At 39.0% G+C, this 18328-nt stretch overlaps 1 protein-coding gene across 1 annotated transcript in view; it reads left to right on the forward strand.

The window, feature by feature from the left end:
- CSMD1 (CUB and Sushi multiple domains 1) overlaps positions 1-18328 on the forward strand; it is a 946348-nt gene that overhangs the window by 827641 nt on the left and 100379 nt on the right. Inside the window, exons 46-49 of the mRNA XM_069973446.1 lie at positions 2001-2114; positions 10311-10499; positions 11859-12005; positions 16120-16308. Coding sequence (XP_069829547.1) covers positions 2001-2114; positions 10311-10499; positions 11859-12005; positions 16120-16308 — 639 coding nt within the window. The remainder of the gene's footprint in view (positions 1-2000; positions 2115-10310; positions 10500-11858; positions 12006-16119; positions 16309-18328) is intronic.

An 18328-nucleotide genomic window follows, 5' to 3' on the forward strand; every position in this document is an offset into this window, starting at 1 on the left:
CAATTTTTTTCGAACATCTTTTGCAAACAGCGGATGTTTTTTATTAGTTGTTTACACACTGTTTTTGTTTTGTCACCGTTCTTTCTCCATTTTTACTATTGAATTCAATGGACTTTTTAATTCAGCCGCATCCAAAGTCCAATAAGTCCACCTAAACTAGAATAATGTACCAACAGCTGTCATTGCACAAAGGGAAGGCCAGGCTGCTAAATGACGTCTGTTGTTTTAGACTCAAAATGACCTAATTTTAAATGGAGCTGAAAAAACGTTGTGTCAACATAGCTTTACTAAATAAAAACTTTCTGCTTAATAGATTGTTAGAAAATTTGTTGACGTTGTTAAGCAGGGGTGTAACTATAAGGGGGATGCTGGGGATGTGGGTGCACCTGGGCCCACGGAGTCTATGAGGAGACCAGTATTATAACTATAGCATGACAAAATCTGTTAGGGTATGTGCACACTACGGAATTTGCACGTAAATTTCAAGTGGATCTCGCCGCCATCTGTCCCGTAGACTCAGTGATATTATTTAGCTCATTCCTTTGGACGGGCGGTGGGTTGAGCTTCAAAATATCATTGAATCTATGAGACAGGCGGAACTTCAAGCGAAGTGTGCCGCACAAACTTCACTTGACATTTTCGGACAAAATCCATAGGGTGCACATATTTGCATTGAGGTCCATCATCTGCATGTTACTCCTTTGCTTGAGAGTAGAGTTTGTATGTGTTCAGTTATTGTTCTCATATGCTGTGTTCACCATTCTGTATTGCATCTAAAAGTTAAAAAAAGGAAGAACAAAAAAAACTGCAGATAGTCATTGAATATTTGCCTCTGTTTTTTGATTAAATTTGTGTTTCCTAGTTTTTTATTTTAATAGTTACACACCATGTCATTTTAATTCAGTTTTGACATTTCAGTCCATTCTCCGGCAATTATACACAGATTATTAATGTACACATTCACTCTTCATGTCACATTATTACAGATAATATAAAAGACATAATTGCAGACATTTCTTATACATATCACTTTATTACCCCTCAGATCCACAGGCACTGTTACATTACTCATTCTGCATTGCGGATATTTAATGCTCATAGAGGGCCTATTATAAATTCAGCTTCCCACAGGCTAAAAATCTTATGTAAGCATCTGGTCCACCTTTTACAATTGTATTTCTCTTTTTTAAAGCATAATGAAAGAACAGAAGTCACAGCATTCAATTATTATTATTATTTTTTTCCCCGGAATATCTTTAGTATTTACAAGCCTTGGAGAATGCGACATTAACCAAGTATTTATTAACATTTTTTTTTAAATTCTGCCAAATATATTGAATTGGTATTTCCCAGTGGTATCTGGGAATGTCCAGCCTTCCAGATCAAGAGAAAAAAGGAAGAAAAAAAAAAACGGTCATCTGATCTTTATGCCCGTAGGACTACTTCCACCCAGAATTTACTAATTCATGGACATGTCCATATAGAATTAAACGATTTATCACTTTTTAGCCATCAGGTTTTTTATGTTTGTTAAAATTTCATATATATTCAGTTTCTAAACTTTAATCGCTCTGTACCCAATCCTTATATGCGTCTCAATGCAAGCACACAACCAGAAACCTTGTATAAGCCACTCTTTCAGATAAGCTACCTTTTACCTGTCCTCTACTTTTTTCCTTTCTCTGTTAAATAGCAACACAAATTTTACGATGGATTGAAGTAATTATGAATGCAGTTTCAGACTACACAAAGTTTCTTTGTTGTCTGTTACCATGGTGATGCATGGATCTGCTGTAGACAGTAAATGATGGAATATTGTCAGGGAACATTATTGAAAAAGTTCCTCCTTTTTTCATTTTAAATGCACTGAAAATGTAGAAAATAAAAAGAAATGTCTAAGTTGCATGCTAGTAGTTTTTACTACCAGTTAAACGACATTTAAAAAGCAGTAAATTTCCACATAAAATGAAGCCTCAATTCAGTTTTTTCCCCCTTTCTAGGTGATTTTGTAAAATACAAGTGCCACCAAGGGTTTACCTTGGTAGGAAATGATATTTTAATCTGCAAATTAGTTACCCAGCTCCAGTTTGAGGGCTCCTTACCAACCTGTGAAGGTAAGTAAATTATTTCCTAGTAACATAGTTATACCACAGTTGTACCATAGTTATACTAGTATAATTAAAGAAAAATTCTGGCATTAATAAAGTCCGGCAGCTGGGGGAATTTGATAACGAGTGGAAACTTACTTCTCCCCGTGCATACCATGAGTGGTGGGACCAGCCTCGGGACCCCCACTGGGCTCCTGGATCTCTGCGCTGCATACATCACGACTTGACTTATGGACTGTCCACTCAGCCAGTCGGTGACTGGGGTGGGAGTCGTGGGACGCTGATCAAGTCACCGATTGGCTGAGTCCATCAGCCGGGACAGGTAAGTTCCTACTCGTTATCAAATTCCCCCCTGCTCCTGCCGACTGCCTGATTTTATTAATGGCCGTATTTCTCCTTTAAAATTCAGAATTATGCACCTCTGCGTGAGTATTCAGACATCCTATTTGCATTATTGCTGAATGTTAAAATGAATCGTTCTTTAGTGGTTTCTTCTGATCGGTAAACATAATTATTTAAAGCTTTTGTTGGTAATGTTCTCAGTTGCTATCAATATCACGTGAAAAGTATTGTTTTTTTCTTGAGCTGTTAGAACTAAAGGATCCTTTTTGAGATTTTTACCAACAAAAAGTTAACTGCTTTAAAGTTAACAGTTTTGTAAGCTAAAAATGTAAGGTTTTCCTATAGTAAAATAAAATAAAAAAAAATGTACTCTCTGGATTGATATTAATCAAGTCCTCCCCCTGTGTTAAATTTTAAAAACAATGGCCATGTAGTTGGAAATGTAAGATGTTTAAAGCTTCTAAGAGATCTAAAGCGTACTTGTCATGTCAGGTAACTTCTGAGGAAAAGCTGTGTTTATACAGTACATAAGGAGTAATAGTATTGCTGGCTATATATTTGTTTTATATTGCCTTTTCCATATTGATGAGCTTCAGGCTCTATCTCTAAAGTTCTTTCGTACCTAAACTAGTGGGTGGAACCTCGCCTCTATGTTGTCTCCATACAATGCAAACACATACACATGGGGGAGATCCTTCAAATGATTACACCTTAAAAAACAGTGGTAACATGGAGAACATTATAGAGCATTCTCAGCTGTAAATCAAGCCCTGAGCTAAGATCTCATATTCAAAAGGGGACTCTGGTTAAGAAATATTTAACTCTGTTTAATCCCCACCCATAATCTAAGCTTGTTTGTGATAGGTTTCTATTACATAAATTGGTCTGTTTGTCTGCAGCACATTCTGACTCCTTGAAGCTGCTAAAAATCCTCACTGCCTGGTCCAGTCTGTCTCCACTCATCTGTCCTCCCCCTCCCTTCTGAGACAGAGGTCATATGATCTCTGTCTCTTCTGTGGCCAGACAAGCAGTAACATTTCATTTGTGACCCCGCCCACCACAGACATCACATAAAGATCCCCTGGCCAAGGGTGGGGAAACAACAGCCTCTCCTGAGTGGTAAAGGGAAATGAGACACTGTTGTTTTATCTCTCGTTCTCTAATCTATCTTTGCAAATGAATAGATAGATAAATACTTTGTTCACTGTGCAAGGCAGAAACAGATTGATCCAGTGGTGGGCAGATTTCAAGACAGGGAGGAAACTTAGCAGTGGGCTCTTGTGAGGCAGTGCATGCTGGGAGAGGTAGTTTCCCAGCCAGGTACCATGATGTAAACCTGGATTCATTTGTAAAAGTTTTGATCTGTGGCTAGGAGCAGTGTAGACAAATGGGAAAGGTGTCAAACAATTGGTGGGGAATCAGTGAGTCTTATGGGATCGCTTGCTTTCCCCTTTAAAGTAGATTCTTGTGTAGCCTCTTTGCAGTCTTTGCCAATGGCTTTCTCAAATTACAACCCCCCCCCCATCTCCCTCTTTGCCCTTACCCTCACTGTAGACCTGTAGACTTGTTTCGGCAGCACATAAATTGATCTCTCACAGACATGCTTATCTGACTTGTAAGTATCCTTATCGGAGAAGAAAAAGGGTTCTTCTTTTTTCTCTCATAAGATATATTATACAATTTCTTACATTTGCTTGTACAATGAATTTTTTATTTGGCTACATTATATAGCATCAATAATCCACTGGTTCAAATGGCTATGCTAAGTTCATCTTTCCCTTATGTAAATATCCAGAATATGCACCATTGTATATCTATCTATGATGGAAGGCTAAAACATATGCCACTGTATAGTCACACAGTATTACTTCTGTTTTTCTATATAAATATGGCAGAGAAGAAGGCATTTAATAGATTAACCACTTTCTCCTTTTCCTTCATCATTACACCCAGAAAAGTTGCAGCAGGTATATCATAAGCTAAAGTTTACCCTCTACAATAAAAGTACCAATCATTTAAAAAAAAAAAAAACTTTTTGAGAAGATTAAAGGTCATTTTGACACATTCTGTATAAATAAACATAATAGGGTCTACATGACACATAAGTTTAATGTAAATACTATACATTTCATTTGGTCTTAAAATCTTTTTTTATAGATCATTATTTGATTCAACCCTGTGATATATTTATTTGAGTTTTACTTAAGTATTTAAGTTTTAGTTTCATATCAAAATAGGAAAACAAGGTTACCCAGGTGAATTCCAAGTGCAAATCTGAAAACACATGAGAATTTTTGAGGCAGACTGAAAAGTGAATATATAAATATTAAAAAGGGAAGTTATTTTAGCTTAACAATGTGTCCCCAAAGTGGACCCAAATTTAGTAATTCTTACATGGATTGAAGTAAAAGCTGCAGCTGTCATTTGTCACAAGGTTTCCAGTTAGTTTTTTTTTTTACCTTTAATTTTGATCACGGCTTAGTATTTTCAATAAGGTCACTACATGTGGGACAACACTGCAAGTAGTCATAAGAAAATAGTGCTGAAAATAAATAAACTTTGTCATACTTGTAACCTTTTGTTAACTTTTTGATGCTTCATATAAAATTAAACCTTTAAAATTTTCATTTATGCTTGGCATCCAAATTTCTACAGAAATCATATTGATATACACGGCACTTGTAAAGCAAGTAGATTAGTACACTGCTATGGTGCTCAATGGGAGGTCCCATTCCCTCCGATATGTTGCAATAATGATTATAGTATCTTAGCACACAGTGCCCCTGTATATAATGTGGTAGATGGATATGTATAATGTAAATGAGTATACTGATTGAAACTTACTATAAAGGCGAATGTACCACTTGGTAAATTCCTTTAAGTTTTATATATGAATAGACCGCCGCCGCTGCAGGGATGCCCTTTTTTTAACTGTACCTAGTACCCGCTCATGGCGCCGGTCTATTCCTGGGCACCGGCCCGCCCTGATGCATTGGAAGTGGGCCCAGTGTGATGAAACCCCCTCCCCATCATTACAATCAATGGAGCCGCGTCACAGAGGGGATTGGTTTCGTCACACTGGGATTGGGTGAGCCTGAGCCTATCTCAGAAGAGGTTTTCTATGGGGATTTGCAACTACTCTGAATAGTTGCAAATCCTCAAAGAAAACCTCTCCTGCTCTGGACAGTCTCAGACAGAGATGTCAGCAGAGAGCACTGTGTCAGGATGAAAATAAAGCACCCCTTCCTGCAGAACATACAGCAGCTTCTAGGCACTGAAAGACTTGACATTTTTAACTAGAAATAAATTGCAAATCTATATAGCTTTCTGAAACCAGTTGATTTGAAGGGGAAAAAAAAGATTTTCCCCAGAGTAGCCCTTTAAGGTCCAAATAGGCAGATTTTTAATGGTGTAAATACAACTCGCTGAAATTATCAGATGTCGCCTTCTATCCTTTTTACTGTACTTTTTCCAAAAAGTTGTAGTCGTGAATGAAGGACTGCATTATGAAAGCTTAAGGAGTTCCATAAAAGAGACTTTTATTATGGAAAAATCTCCAGAGGCTGCTACCAAACATTTTCTTTTCCAAAGTAAAGTAACCTAGCTCGTGGCCATTTAATATTTTAAAAAAAGCAAATCATGGAATCCTGCCACTGAACCTTAGCGATTGTTTCTGTGATAGATCTAACTCTATTATGTTATTTACATTTGGATTTTTTTCAAAAAAACTCTTCCCCTGATAATGTTGACATTCATTTGTAAGACAAACAAAGCTATTTCTACCATTTGGAATTTGCCAGAATAAACTCATTTGAGGTCCTCACAGCCTGTTTCATGATTAAACATTCTGCTGGGAGAAAAAATAAAATAAAATAAAATAAAATCCTATTTGTGTAATAGATTGCAATGGTCTGGCTGTGATCACGACCCACATGATGTGTTTAATGCTTGACATGTAGTCTGTAAATAATTTAGGACTGTCTGCATATGAAATCTCGGCTATTTTATTTTTAGCGACTTCCAGATAGTAACAATTATTATGTTTTTGTCATTGATCATTCAGTTAAGGAAAGTGGTAAAGTTTATTGTCTGCAGCTTGGTGAAAAGGTCTATAATTATACTGCCCGTCAGAAAGCATCCATTGTGAAATTTGGAAACATTCCTAGATTCTGTTATTCTGAATAACATGTCTCTTTTTACAACCTTTTAGTTTGAAATATAATTTGGTCATAAAGAGAGATGGCAGCTTGAAGGGCATAAATAGTTGTATCACAAATCTGTGCATTATTTGTTCTAAACAATTACCCTTCCTATGGTTAAATAAAGATAGAAGAGATGTATATTTTACATAGAAAGCCATGGTAACATATGTCACCTTCATTGTCTATTTATGACATTGCCATGAGGCAAATAAACTTTCATAACTTTTTTTTTTTTTTTTTTTTACTATTATCTGTAATCTTAGTTAGTATATCATAATGTAAAACAGGGTGAATACTATATAATGTACCAACATGATCTGCAGTGCTCTGCAAAGAAAGTGCTTGTTTATTTATTTATTTATTTATTTATGTTTGTTTGCTTTTTTTTATTTTTATTATTGATGAACTAACATAATGATCAGAAAGACAGACCAACATGACACTATCCAAGCAACAAATACTCTGCTTTCATGGTCTAGTACAAAATATTCTACATACTGTATTCTACTATTTATTATTAGTTTTGAGAGAGCACAAAAATACTTGTTACTTGCTCGACTAGAGTAACAAACCAAATTGAAATCAATGGGAGACTTGAGCATTTAAAGGGGTTATCCAGTGCTACAAAAACATGGCCACTTTTTTTCAGAGACAACACGACTCTTGTCTCCAGTTCAGGTGATTTGCAATCAAGCTCAGTTCACTTCAATAGAACTGAGCAGCAAAACTCCGTCCAAGCGGAGTTGGAGACAAGAGTGGGGCTGTCTCTGCAAGAAAGTGACCATATTTTTGTAGCACGTACCTGGTTCACCTATTGGATTATTATTTTATTTTATTTTTTCGTTTTAATTTTTGTATATTTCGTCCCTTGAAGGGATGTGTAAACAAAACATACAAAAATTTGAAAGAAAAAATGCAGTAGGTTTCTGCAAGACACATTAGAACTCAGGTGGTATGCCTTCAGCTATTGAAGGTGTATGGCCACTTTTACCAGAGCACCATGAGCATGCTCGCTTAATGCTTACTATTATATAGCCAATCAATGCATGTAATTTAGTAAAACAGCTCTTGCTAATTATCTCTACTTGCTTCTTAAAGGAGTATTCCAAGAAAAATAAACTTGTCCCCATCCACACGATATGGAACAAGTAAGAGATCACCCCCCGGCAATCTCCGTATCAGCCCCCAGCTTCTGTGTTCTGAATAGAGCCGTGGGAACGGCACAAGACCTGTGGCTCTACTCATTCCTATGGAGCTGCTGGAGAAAGCCAAGTGCAGCTCTCTTTCGGCTTACTTATCTCTTTTCCTCACGTCAATGGGAATGAATAGAGACGCAGGTCATGTGCCGTGCCCTCTATTCATAACACAAAAGCAGGGGCCCGATATGGAGAACAGTGGTTGGTACTAAGGTCGGAACCCCTGTGATCCCTTACTTGTCCCTATCCTGTGGATAGGGGACAAGTTAATTTTTCTTGGAATACCCCTTTAATGTAATGGGTGATCCAAAGGGAGTTACCAATGAATAGTGTAAGTAACTGGAATGCACTACAGATTAGGGATGAGCGAACCAAATGGTTACGAACCAGATTCGTTACGAACTTTGGAAAAATTTTGGTTCGGTGTCGTTCGTTACGAATCTGGTAAAAATAACAACCGCGACGCAAAATTGTACTTTTTTCACAGAATAGACCAGGATACAAGGGATTATTACTCCTATAATCCCTTGTATTCTGGTTTTCTGTGAATATCAAGATGTGTGGCGTCACCCCTGTTAGGGTGAGACCTTAAATTTGTCTCCTCAGACTCCTCAGTCTCCTCCTCAGTGCTGCCTAATCAAAAATGTAATGTGACAGCTGTCTGTGAGTATTAACCAAGACACATGAAAGCAACTTCAGTGTTCAAGCTTATCCAATTTATTAAGGGAAAATCGGTTTATATCTTTACAATCAGGTTTAAAAAAAAAAGGAGAACCCCGTTTAGCCGCAACAACAAAAAGTTTTAAAAAAGTCCAAAAAAAAGTCTTATCACTGTCTGAGAAACAAAAAAAGTCCAAAAAAAGTCCCATCACTGTCCGAGAAACAAAAAAAGTCCCATCGGCTGTCCCATCACTGTGCAGTTGTGTAGAAAAATGTTGGCGACTCATTGGGATTCTTAGTGTCCAAGACCGTGCACCCCAGTGCTGGTGTCTGGTCCTTTAATTATGGGCAAGGGCAATACATGTCTGATACTGCCCATTGGGTCAACATTCACCCAGAAGACCACCAGAAAGTTAGCTCATGCTTGCCACTGTCACCTCCCCGGAGCTTTAGGGGGCCAGTTCTGCCAACCATCCACCGCTTTGACTGCAGTCCAACCTGCCCCAGTCTCTTACCAACGATGTCAGGCCCGGCGCTCCCAGGCTGTCCTCCATTTTGTGAGCCTGGGTGAATGGAGCCACAGTGGCCAGGAGCTCCTCTGGACCATCAGGGAGGAGAAGTAGATGTACTGTATGAATGGCTGACCCAAGGTCAACTAACGGTGGGAAGTGTTGTAGCCCACAAAGGGAGGAACCTTTTCTCTGCAGTGTAGAAGGGAGGGCTGCGCCATACACCTTGTATGCACATGTGATAAACCTAATAATGCACAGGTTTCTTCAAACATGGCGTGCCAATTGTTGATCCCTTTTAAAGACGCGATTCTGTGAGCAGGCATCAACGATATCATCCCACTCGTCCGTGTTCTTGAAAGTGCGGTGAACAACATCATCAGCGAGGATTCCCAGGCCAAAACTCCAAGGCTGAACATCCTCCTCCATCTCCATGAATAGTCTGTTCTCAATCATACTGGCCTGGGTGAAATCAGGTACTGCCTCCTCCTCCTCAAATAGGCTGTTCTCAATCATACTGCGCTGGGTGCAATCAAGTGGTGCCACCTCCTCCAATAGTCTCTTTTCAACCATACTGGGCTGGATGAAATCAAGTGCTACTGCCTCCTCCTCCGTCAATTGTCTGTTCTCCACCACACTGGGGCCAATACAGTACTATTACTGCTGCTGGTTCCACTGTCAAATGTCTGTTTTCCACTCTACTGGGTTCAAGGAACTTTGTGTCCTATGTCACATGTAATCACTTACACCTTGGCAATTTTTTTTCACTATTTTTGCACTTGGATTTTACCATTTTTTCATTGTAATAGCAACTGCAACTAAACGAAACTATACCCTATCACACTCCCACTATTGTAGCTGCAATTATTCAGCCATTATTGCAAGGTTTGTTTTAGGTTCAAAAGTTCGCTCATCCCTACTACAGATCAGTACTACCCCAATACTATTGCAATATAAATTATTGTAAGCTGAGGTCATTGTAAGATAGATACTGTAGGGCAATCAATAAAAGTACCCTTGAAAAAAATGCGTCTGATTTTGTCTCAGACAGATAGCAACCAATCACAGCTCAACTTTAATTTCTCAAAATGAGCTATGATTGGTTTCTGTATGAGATAAAAAGTCACATATTGGTCTTAGACAGGTTAATAAATTTGGGCCATCGTGCATGTGTGTTTTAAAGGTATCATAAGTCTAGTGCTGTAGAAAGGTAAATAGTATAGTGCTATTAGTTCACACTGGTTGATGCATCCATTACAATGATTAACACTCTTTCTCTGCCATCTTTTGTAGCACAATGTCCTGCAAATGAGGTCCGCATGGAATCATCTGGGGTGATCCTTAGTCCAGGCTATCCAGAGAACTATTTTAACTCTCAGACTTGTTCATGGAGCATTAAGGTGGAACCAGGCTACACTATATCAATTTTTATTGATACATTTCAAAGTGAAAAACAGTTTGATGAACTTGAAATATTTGATGGTAAGAAACTGAATGTACACAGAAAACTATATTACTGCCATGTACTAAAGAGGTATTATCAATAATATGGTACATAATAAACTGATTAAAATAAGTATGCATCAAAAAATAGTTTTTAGATATCATTCATAATATGGGCTGGCTCTGGGTTTCAGCAGCAGAGCTTTAGTGGGTCTATATTTCATAGTGGCAGTACAACATCAGAAACTACTGACTGCTGTGATCCCTGGGCACCTGGCTCCAGGTCTGCTGCCGTGTCGATTACCTTGCATTGTGCGTTTTAGCTACAGCATGTGTATGAGGTTTGTTACAATTCCATCCATTGTATTTCTACTGTATACCAGGACCAATATTACCAATAATACCGGTATACAATGGAAAAATAATACTACCATACCATGACCATGTCCATTACCATCCCACTGTTAATAAATTAAATCCTATACCATACTATGACCACTGCCCCCCCCCCCCTATACAGGGACTATATGGGGGTAGACATCAGTTTTTCACAGGCTTTACAGACAATACAATTGATGAATTCAGCAAATCATAGGGGGCAATTGTCCCCCATATAAGAATCCTCCTGGTAGTAAGAATCCCTAGCAAAAAAATTAATATAAATACACTCCTGGTAGTTATCCTCTCCATAGTAATTGCCCCCCCCACACACACACACACACACACCAAGTAAATAATATTTCTCCACCCCCCAAGTAAATAATATCCCCCAAGTAATTGATCCCACCGTCGGTAGCCCCCTATTTAGGTTGTCCAAAAACAAATCTGGCTCCCGTGTAGTCCCCCCCCCCCACACTCACACACGGCATCTTCTCTTCCTCTAAGCTCTGCAAGAGCATAAGTGACCTCACAATGAAGGGGAACTGGGGGAGTGACCTCTTGTACCAGGAGGCATAATACTGTCTGTGGCCACAACAGTGATTGACAGAATGAGGAGCCAATAGTTCCTCACACCATTCAGAGCACTTCATCATTTAACTGTGAGCACCCATTACAAGCAGTTACTGTCAGTGGTCAGTAGTCAGGTGCCGGACCACAGTATCGGTTGATCCTGGCACTGGCTCAGGTTTGCTGGGGGCTGACGCCAGCCCTGCTCACAATCTTCACATTTTGCCAGTTCGGGCTTTTATAATGTTATAACTCCCATCAAACTGCATGGGATCCATTTTATAATAATATATATATATATATTTTATTTTTTTTTTAGTTATTATGACATTCAGTTTTGAATAATCTGGTAAACCTATGGTAGATATATTTAGTAGAAAATATAAAAAGAAATAAAAACATTAAAAAAAAAAGATTTTTTTTTTTTTATTTTATCTTTGTGTACTAAAGGACCATCTGGACAAAGCTCTCCTATAGTGGCTTTAAGTGGCAATGGAACGTTGCAACACAATTATAGTAGCAAAAGCAATAATATTTTTCTTCGCTGGTCAACAGATCATGCCACTAATAAAAAAGGCTTCAAGATTCGTTACTCAGGTTAGTACATTACATTATGTAATTTGTGCTTCAATTATTTTACTAGCTCACATTTGTTTTGTGTCTGTGGCATTCTGTGCTATGTCATGGTATACCTCTAGAGCAAAATGTTAAACAAATTCTGGAAGATTTATTAAAAAAAAAAAAAAAAGATATATGTATATCGAAAAGTGAATCCACTTTTTCCAGAATGTTTATACAAGGTATAGCTACAGATTGTGCAGAAAAGCAGTTATGTCACTACAGCAATAGGTGACCATGAATCTCCACCCCTTCCCTGGGTATTTTAAGTGGTTCTGCCCAGAGTTTATATAACCTATTATAACCTACAGAGGGGGAAGGGTCAAGGGGGATGAGAAAACAGGGAGAGCAGACAAGCAGCTGTACAGCTTGCAGTTTGTCTGGGCACATAAAATGCTGGATATACAGGTCAGAAAGGTCAGTGGTTATCTGGGATCTTGGTAAGAGAAGATTGCAGGATTTAGTGTTTTGCAGGGTTGCCTTTTCTCCTCTCTGTGCTCACTCATCCCCCTCGGCCCCTCCCCTCTCCATCGGACATAATGGTCACAGAAAGCTTCTTCTGAAGTGAGGGAGGAGGTAGGAAAACATATTTTTGAGTACAGAAGACAACTCTGGCTTCATAAAACCTATTACGGAGTTTCTTAAAATCGCTTGCTGACAGCAATTGGTTTTTGAAAAATGACATTCAAATTACGGTTATTCTTAAAGGGGTAGTGCGGCGCTCAGAAATTATTCACAGAATAACACACATTACAAAGTTATACAACTTTGTAATGTATGTTATGTCTGTGAATCGCCCCATTCTCCGTGTCCCACCACCCCCACCCGTGTAGCCGGAAGTGTTGGTGCGTTATACATTACCTGATCCGTGTCGAGGGCCGTCCGCCATCTTGTGCCAAACGTCATCTTTGGACGGACAGCCGAGTCGCTACCGCCCATCCCCCCTCCGCCGCGTCAGAACTGTGCTCAGCCGCGATTGGCTGAGCACAGTTATGCTCAGCCAATCGCTAGATAGGATAAAGGAAAAAAAAGGCGGGAGGCAGCGCCTCGTGTGATACCGTAGGTACCAATGGGTAAATGGAAAGGTAGATGGAGGCTCACCTTAAAGCCCCTTGGGCTTGTTGCATATCACCCCTTTGTGGGGTACTGTGTCCTGTTTCAACTTGGCGTCTGTGTTCAAAGCTGCAGCTAGCTGGGAGAGACAGACCGGGATGCTCCCAAAGGGGCCCGTAGAAGTGCAGGCAAATAGCGGAAAAAAAGCGTCAAACTCCTAGATGCCAGAGCTGCCTCAGAGGAATCACAGGAACGATGATGGTAATATTTAAAAAGTTTATTTAGAATACGCACAGAGTATTCTGAAATGCGTAATACTCTGTGCGTATTCTAAATAAACTTTTTAAATATTACCATCATCGTTCCTGTGATTCCTCTGAGGCAGCGCTGGCATCTAGGAGTTTGACACTTTTTTTCCGCTATTTGCCTCCTCAGCCAATCGCGGCTGAGCTTAGGATGACGCTGCAGAGGGTCCCGCCGGCGAACAGCTCTGACTGTCCCGAATGCCGGCCACCCGAAGAAGACGTCACTCGCTGAAGATCAGAGACAGGTGTCGGCACGTGACAGGTGAGTATAGTGCACCACACTTCCGGGTACATGGGTGGGGGTGGTGGGACACAGGGAAGGGGGCCATTCACAGACATAACATACATTACAAAGTTGTATAACTTTGTAATGTGTGTTAGTCTGTGAATAATTCTTTACTGCCGCACTACCCCTTTAAAGTAACATACAGTAGTTTCTAAGGCTGAGGGGGGAAAAAGAAAGAAAAACTATTCATATCAGCCTATTTTTCTGAAGTGTTGAGCTGGGAGAAGGCAACAACTGCCATGAGGTAGAAACCAATTTCCCTGTCCTAGGGGAGAAAAATCTAGTAATAACAACAATCCCTTAATCAATAAATCCTTCTTTAAAATCTGAAAACTATTTGGAATACTTTTACACTCCCAAAATGCATCCAGGTCCCTTTTGAAGTGCTCTCACTTTTCCTACAATCCCAAGTTGTTGGTGTAGAAACCTATAAATATAGAACTTGTTATAGTTATATAAATTGCTTGGTATAAATATATCATGGGAAAGGTCTGTGTATTGAGCTGTTATATATTTTACTTCGGTATTAAGTCGTCCCTCAGCTAGAGATGAGCAAAGCGAGACTGACGAATTCCGATTCTGAGCGAATTGTACGTTTGATTCGCAAATTTGACAGATTCGCTTCGCAAATTCGCTAAACAATTGCAGCGGCAATAGCGAACACACATGTTAGCTTATACTTACACAGTTGCGAACATTATGCAGTTGAAAATATTACGTAGTTGCAAACATTACGCAGTTGCGCACATTACACAGTTGAGAATATTACATAGTTGCGAATATTACGCAGCTGCGAACATTACGCAGTTGAGAATATTATGCAGTTGCGTACATCACAAGAAAAACGTTTGCATGTTCGAAAATGTTTGTTATAACCATTCCGATCATCGAACAAATTGTTAATATTAGCGAACACAGGCAAATAGCGCCATGTTCGTACGAACTCACAAACATTTAATTTGTAATGAAATTTGTTTGTATGCAATTCGCGAATATTCGTGAACTTTGCGAAACTAATTTCCGAGTGATTCACTCATCTCTACCCTCTATACTATATTCTAATTTCTATAACCCTAATTTGGTGATCTTTCTGGGTATTCTAATCCACTTTTTGAATTCATTACTTTGGTTGACTACTTTTGAACCTGCTCAGGCTCTATTTTGTCTTTCTTGTTCACCTGTGCCCAAAAGTGTATGCCGTATCCCATGAGCTATCTGACTAGCTGCCTAATACTGGTTTCTGTAGTTTACTGTTAATTAAAATCCCTATGTCCTTTTCCATGTCAGTCTCAGTTAGTGTTTTCTCATTAAGTAAGCAATCTTGGCATAGATTTTCCTTCCCCATGTGCATAACCTTACATTTATCAGTGTTAAAGCTAATCTGTCACTTCTCAGCCTAAGCCTCCAAACTATCCAGATCTATTTGTATCAGTGACCTGACCTATTTTTGTAATAACCACTTTACTGTGCGATGCCTCCACCAGGTCATTTTAAGATAGATTAAAGAGAATCTTGCCTAAAACTGACCCCTATGGTACTCCATGTCAACTGTGCAAAATTTCAATCTGAGATGGATGACATACCAGACTAATGTGTCAACAGGGCAGTGTGATTTCGCACAAAGCCAGAAAAGCCCCTCCTCAGTGACACTCTCCCCAGCAAGTGATCTGATAGATTGTAAATTAATAAGGACACTGAGACCACTTTAAAAGGTATTTCCACATATATTTTATTACTAGCAATAATAAATATAATAAATAATACTATAATAATAAATATTACATATAATAAATAGTACTGTAATAATAAATAAATATTACCTATAATTTAAGAAATAAATGATAAAAAAAAATTATATAAATAATACATTTTGCAGACAGCTGGGCTTATCCACAGGGGGGTGACAGTTATAACTTTGAGGTGGCCATGCACTTTCAATAGCTGTAAGCTGAAAGTCAGCTACTGTATCTTTCCTGATCTTTTATACAGATAAATGTTCTACACAAATAAGGTTTTTATCTGTTCTCTATGGAAAAAGAAGCAGTATACTGCTAACAGACAGCTCTGGTGGCGGTTTAACTTTTTGAAAAAATAGAATCAAGCTTTTAAAATCCAACATTCCCGACCCTTCTCTCCCTCGACATCCAGTCAGGAGTCAGGGGCTGCGATACACTTTAGAATATAGTGGGCCATATAGTGGGTCATTATTTCCTAGGTTTCCCTTGTCCCAACCAACCCTGTACATTACTTATTGTATTAGGAATGTTGGTTAATATGAAGTCCAATAGTCCACCATTATAATGACCTCATTGTCGTTTCTTACCTCTTCCATTTGCCTCATTAATACATTTTCTGCAGTGTCTGTTATATCTGGTGGCCGATAGCAAATCCCATATCCGAGTATGTTATTATTCTCTAGCATTCTCTAAATGATGATGTTATTTTCCAGCGGCCTACTGCAGTCTAAATGCAGTGATAAATAACGGTGGCATTCTAAACAAGACAGGCATAGAGGTTGGATCAAAGGTTTTCTATTTTTGCAAGCCAGGATATCAAATGATTGGGAGCAGAAATACAACCTGCATTCGAAAACCCAATGGAATGCATGAATGGGATTCACCAGCACCTATATGTAAGGGTAAGTAATGGATATCAAATACAATTTTTTGACTTGAAGTGCTTTTTTTTTTTTTTAACCTACAATAGTAGTATGTAAATTATTGATATAAATTAGTACAAAGGTCAGTGTAAAGAGGTAAACAAGGACATTCAATGTGATTGCATAACTTAGTACCTAGCGGTGGAGGCTTAAAGGGGTATTCCTATGTTTGTAATTAAAAAATAATTTGGTACTAAGCAGGGAGGGAAAAAAATACATACTCTAGTCCTAGACCCCCACTGATCCCCTGCACGCTGTCTTTGAGTGCTTGGTGCAGGACCTGTCACCTGCAATGAGTATTCAACTTAGAAGCAAGAGGAAGAGATAAAAGTACAGTATGCAATTATTTCAGTAAACCACTTCTACACACCCCCACCCCACATTGCCCCCTTGGCCTTACAACAACAGCAAAAACAACAAAGTATTATTATTATTATTATTATTATTATTATTATTAATTTATTTTTTTATGTATTTATTTAGTAAACATTGAAATAATTTTTTGAGTGCTTGAGCAGAAAAGTTTTCACAGGACTTTCAGAGAGCTGGGTATTTTGCACCTCGTTATTAAGATTTTTTTTTTTATTATTATTTATGTATTCACTATTATTATTACTACTATTACTTCACTAATCAGCATCACTTATATTCCACTTATGTTTAGCACCCTCACTGCTTTTATGTTAGAAATTAAAACAAACAGATAATGGGGATTTATTACAAAGCAAACCAATCAAGAAGACAAAGAGTCCTATTAGGCAAAGCAACTTTTAATGATATGAAAACCACCTGAAATTGCTTACCATATTACACAGAATGATAGTTGTTAGATCATTAATGTTTGCAAGAATGAATGAACTATGTGGAATTACACTGAACGATTAGGGGACAATTAGTGAACGAATGTGGAATTACAGCGAATGATTAACAATGTTTTTAGGTTCAGCTCAAAATATACAATCAACGGCACACAAACGATTTTTAGATCGTTGCCTGCATTCAGGCGAATATCATTTACATTTTAACAATATTATGATTTTTTGCATGGTATTCATCCAGTGTAATAGGACCCTAACTCTATACTGACAGTAATCACACAAGTCCGTCCTGGCAATATCAAATAGGCAACAATGTTTATCTGCTCCCACTCTTGCTCACTTGGGTTCCCAGCATATGTGGTGCTCTACAGACCTTGAAAAGCATTCACATCAAGTGTAAAAATAGAAAAAAGTTGCAGCACTCACGAACTTCATGCAGGAACAACTTGATTCCATCCCACGGTACAAACATATTGTCTACGATCGTTTCACTCTACTCGCTTTCTCTTGGCCATCAACAAGGCCAACATGGCAGAGAAGAAGCATGAGTAGCGTGAAACGATCATAGAAAATCTGTTTGTATCCATTACCGTGTGATGGAATGGAAGTTATTCCTGCATAAAGTTTGTTAGTGCCGCAGTGATCGTTGTCATCGGCTGATTGTTGATATAGGTTCTGACCTATAATCGTCGGGCGCCGACCGCACACCGCTACGTGTAATTGCAGTGCGCGGCAAAGAAGACGATATGCAAAGGAGAATACATTACCTATCCAGGTTGCAGGGCTCCTCTTCCCCTGTGCTTCTCCCCGGGTCCTGCACACTCCAGCTTCACAGCGGCTTGTCTCAGCTGACAGGCCGCTCGGCCAATCACAGGCCGGGACCGCCGCAGCCAGTGATTGGCTGAGACAAGCCGCTGTGAAGCTGGAGCGCACAGGATTCGGGGAGAAGCACAGAGGAAGAGGAGCCCTGCAGCCTGGATAGGTATGTATACAGTTTAAACAAGGGCTGCAAAGACATTGGTAACAATGTCCATGCAGCCCTTGTTAAACGATTATCGGGCCATATAATAGGCCCAGTAAACGAGCGCTGATCTAGCAGATCAGCGCTCATTTACATGTATTATCAGGCCCCCATCGGCCCGTGTAATACCACCCTTACTCTACTGAAAGTCTCCTGCCTT

The sequence above is a fragment of the Dendropsophus ebraccatus genome, chromosome 6 (assembly GCF_027789765.1).
Source record: "Dendropsophus ebraccatus isolate aDenEbr1 chromosome 6, aDenEbr1.pat, whole genome shotgun sequence".
Taxonomy (NCBI): domain Eukaryota; kingdom Metazoa; phylum Chordata; class Amphibia; order Anura; family Hylidae; genus Dendropsophus; species Dendropsophus ebraccatus.